The sequence below is a fragment of the Cyprinodon variegatus genome, unplaced genomic scaffold, assembly GCF_000732505.1.
Source record: "Cyprinodon variegatus isolate N-32 unplaced genomic scaffold, C_variegatus-1.0 Scaffold1242, whole genome shotgun sequence".
NCBI lineage: Eukaryota > Metazoa > Chordata > Actinopteri > Cyprinodontiformes > Cyprinodontidae > Cyprinodon > Cyprinodon variegatus.
In genome coordinates, this window is record NW_015151695.1 from 1 (window position 1) to 3,320 (window position 3,320).

A 3,320-nucleotide genomic window follows, 5' to 3' on the forward strand; every position below is an offset into this window, starting at 1 on the left:
CAAGCTGCAGGTTTTGATTTATAGCTTATGGTAAAACAGGAGAAATATGGAGCTAGTTCGGTCTCAAATTCCACAAATAAACACGTGTGATTCATACATGCACAAAAACATCCACACGTGCACAAAACAAGATTCACCAAAGTATTTCTGGTCCATAAAAAAAATTATAAACGAAATAACAAAGTACCAGTGGTCTTTAAACTTCGCTGCTTTTATTGTGGATTTTTGAGGCTGCCCTGACGCACCTCCATACATGAATGCATTTTTCTAAACAGGGAAAGGTTTAACAATAATCACAAAGGTGACTGGAACGCTGCCTGATTGTTAAAGATGGTCTGAAAGTGTCCATGTTGTCCACAGACCTCAGCGGGACCATCAGCACCCCCGATGTTAAACTGAACATGGCCAGCGACGGCGGCAGGGATCCGTACGCCACCACCTTCCTGAGGCAGCGAGGCTACGGCTGGTTGTTGGAGGTGGAGGAGGACGACGGCGAGGAGAGCAAACCTCTGCTGTAAGCCAGAGCTTCTGGGGAGGATTCAGTTTGTCTCTGCAGAGGAGCGCTGCTGGCTGTAAAGCTGGGGGGTCTATTAATGAAGGCAAAGATAAATGTTCTCATGGAAAATGTTGGGAGGGAACCATCTGTTAAGCCCCTGTCACACCTTGATGATTTAGACAAGCGTATGCCTGACGTACGAAAAATCTGGCAAAAATGCTGGCATACGTTGGATAAGTTATGGGTACGTTTTGTATAAGTTATGAGCTGAAAAACGCTGGCAAGTGCGTTGACATATGCCATAGGTGGGCCATAAGTTCCAGGTAACTTATCTGATCGTATGTTCAGTGTAAGTTACTCATAAGTCGTGGTGTCTAGCTTATCCAAAACCTATGAGTAACTCATGTGTAAATTATCAAGAACGTCTCTCCAACGCATATCAATGTATCTGACATGTTCCAGACAAACAGTGAACGTGTTTCTAACTTCCAGCTACTGTATAATGGCGTATTGGCAGCGTTTTGGTATCAAGGGTTCACAGGAGGAAACAGTCAGTTCTCCTCCAGACTTCATGGTGAGCAGATGTTCCACAAGAGATGGAGGATCCGGCAGGTCTGAGACGGAAATGCATACTAGCTGTCCTCCAACATCAGCATGATCTCACCAATTTGTTCCAGTTGTAGGGTGAGAGTGAGTGTGACGGATCCGAGTCGCCCTCGAATTTATTTTGTTAAAATAAATGACGTTTTCCCTCCCCAAAAATAGTAAACATGCTAAAATATAATGTATTAAGGATTATCTTTCTGTTTTATCAATCTGTGCCCGATCTGCACTGGAAATAGGATCCTACGCTACTCCTGGGAGCTAACTTTTATGGCTTTGGATTTAGACATAAATCTAGTCTTTTAGAGTTTTATGTTTTCATTTTAACCTTATGCTATATAGTGCATAATCTAAAGAAAAAAATGACCAAAATGCAGATAAACATGGTTTAATCATATTTTGCCGGACTGCTCTGAGCATGTCCACTGATGAAGTAGGAGAAGCAGTTTAACTGAGAAAATGTAAAAAGAATAAAAATTGTCTTACAAAAGTCATAAAACATTTTTTACAGATGTTTATTAGCATTCTTTAGTGAGTTAAGGATAGAAATAAGTAGTTTTAGTACCATAATAATTACATTATTTATGGATACCCGGATGTATATATATTCACGCATGGAGGGAGCGGGTAGTGACACGCCAACTACCAACAAACTTACCAGCAGACATGACGCTAAATCTGATGTGGCTGCAAACCTTCTTTCTTTTTTTTTTTTTGCCATTTAGCAGTTAGGTTAATACCTCAATCAAGGACATCTTTTTATGCAGACCGAGCGGCTCCTCGGGAGCTGCGTAATGCTTCGTAATTACGCTGCCGTGTGTTATGCATAAGTTAGACTCGTTGGACAGAAGTTCTGGACTCGTTATAAATACTCTATGTATACGCCCAAAATTGGAAAAAAAAATACATAGAAAGTTCAGCTTATGCAGCGTTTTAGGAGATTCTTGGACATCAGGAATACGCTGGCTAAATCAGCAAGGTGTGACAGGGTCCTCACTGTTCTATTATATTTATTTTGTACCACTTTAACCTGTCAGTTTACAGTTTGTAAATATTGTGGTCAAAGACTTTTGTACCATTATTGTAAAAGAAAACATTCTGTAAACATTTTAAAAGAAAGTTTTTTAGGATGGGTTGGCTTTTTTTCTTATTTTATGGATTTTTATTTGTTCAGGTTGTTTTAATAAAGCTTTAAGTTTTCCAGATCACATTGGCTGTAGTTGTGGCGCGGGCTTTCCTCTGGAGAGACGAGTGTTTCTATTGGTGTTTGGTTATTGGATGGTTTTCAGTCAGAGCGCCTCTTCGATTATTGTGAAGTGGACGTCTGAAGGTGACAGAGATGGTGGCCGATAGGAGCTTCAGCCTAACGCCTGGTCTGTGTGAGCAGGGAGGAGCTGGACATCGACCTGAAGGACATTTACTACAAGATCCGATGCGTGCTGATGCCCATGCCGTCTCTGGGTTTCAACCGGCAGGTGGTCCGAGACAACCCGGATTTCTGGGGCCCTCTTGCCGTGGTGCTGCTGTTCTCCATGATCTCCATCTACGGACAGTTCAGGGTGAGTGAGGATTGGCCGTTTCCCTCAGTGGGTCAGAACACACACACTGATGAGCGTGCTTTCCCTTACAGGTGGTGTCCTGGATCATCACCATCTGGATATTCGGCTCTCTGACCATCTTCCTTCTAGCCCGTGTTCTTGGTGGTGAGGTAGGAGGCCCATTTAGAAGTTCTGTTGGATCCAGATATCCTCAGTGTGTCAGTGCTCGCTCTGTCTGCTGCAGGTCTCCTATGGCCAGGTCCTTGGAGTAATCGGATATTCCCTTCTTCCTCTCATCGTCATCACCCCTCTGCTGGTAGTGATGGGAGGCTTTGAAGTGGTCTCCACGCTAGTCAAGGTGAGCTCTGTGGGATCCGAACGGGTTTTCTTTAGATGTTCTGAGATGGAGCCTTGATCTGTTCGATGGGGTATTAGGGCCAGGAGAAAAAAAAATAAAGTAGTAAAATTACGAGAATAAATTCGTAGAATTACGAGAATTAAGTTGTAAAATTACGAGAATAAAGTAGTAAAATTACGAAAATAAATTCGTAGAATTACGAGAATGAAGTCGTAAAATTACGAGAATAAAGTAGTAAAATTACGAGAATAAAGTAGTAAAATTACGAAAATAAATTCGTAGAATTACGAGAATGAAGTCGTAAAATTACGAGAATAAAGTAGTA

At 41.8% G+C, this 3,320-nt stretch overlaps 1 protein-coding gene across 1 annotated transcript in view; it reads left to right on the top strand.

Moving 5' to 3' along the window:
* Positions 1-329: 329 nt before the first annotated feature.
* Positions 330-3,320, top strand: part of yipf4 (Yip1 domain family member 4) — a 6,453-nt gene continuing 3,462 nt past the window's right edge. The window contains exons 1-4 of the mRNA XM_015401635.1: positions 330-514; positions 2,487-2,658; positions 2,730-2,807; positions 2,882-2,995. Of these exons, the coding sequence (XP_015257121.1) occupies positions 348-514; positions 2,487-2,658; positions 2,730-2,807; positions 2,882-2,995 (531 nt within the window). The 5' untranslated portion in view covers positions 330-347. The remainder of the gene's footprint in view (positions 515-2,486; positions 2,659-2,729; positions 2,808-2,881; positions 2,996-3,320) is intronic.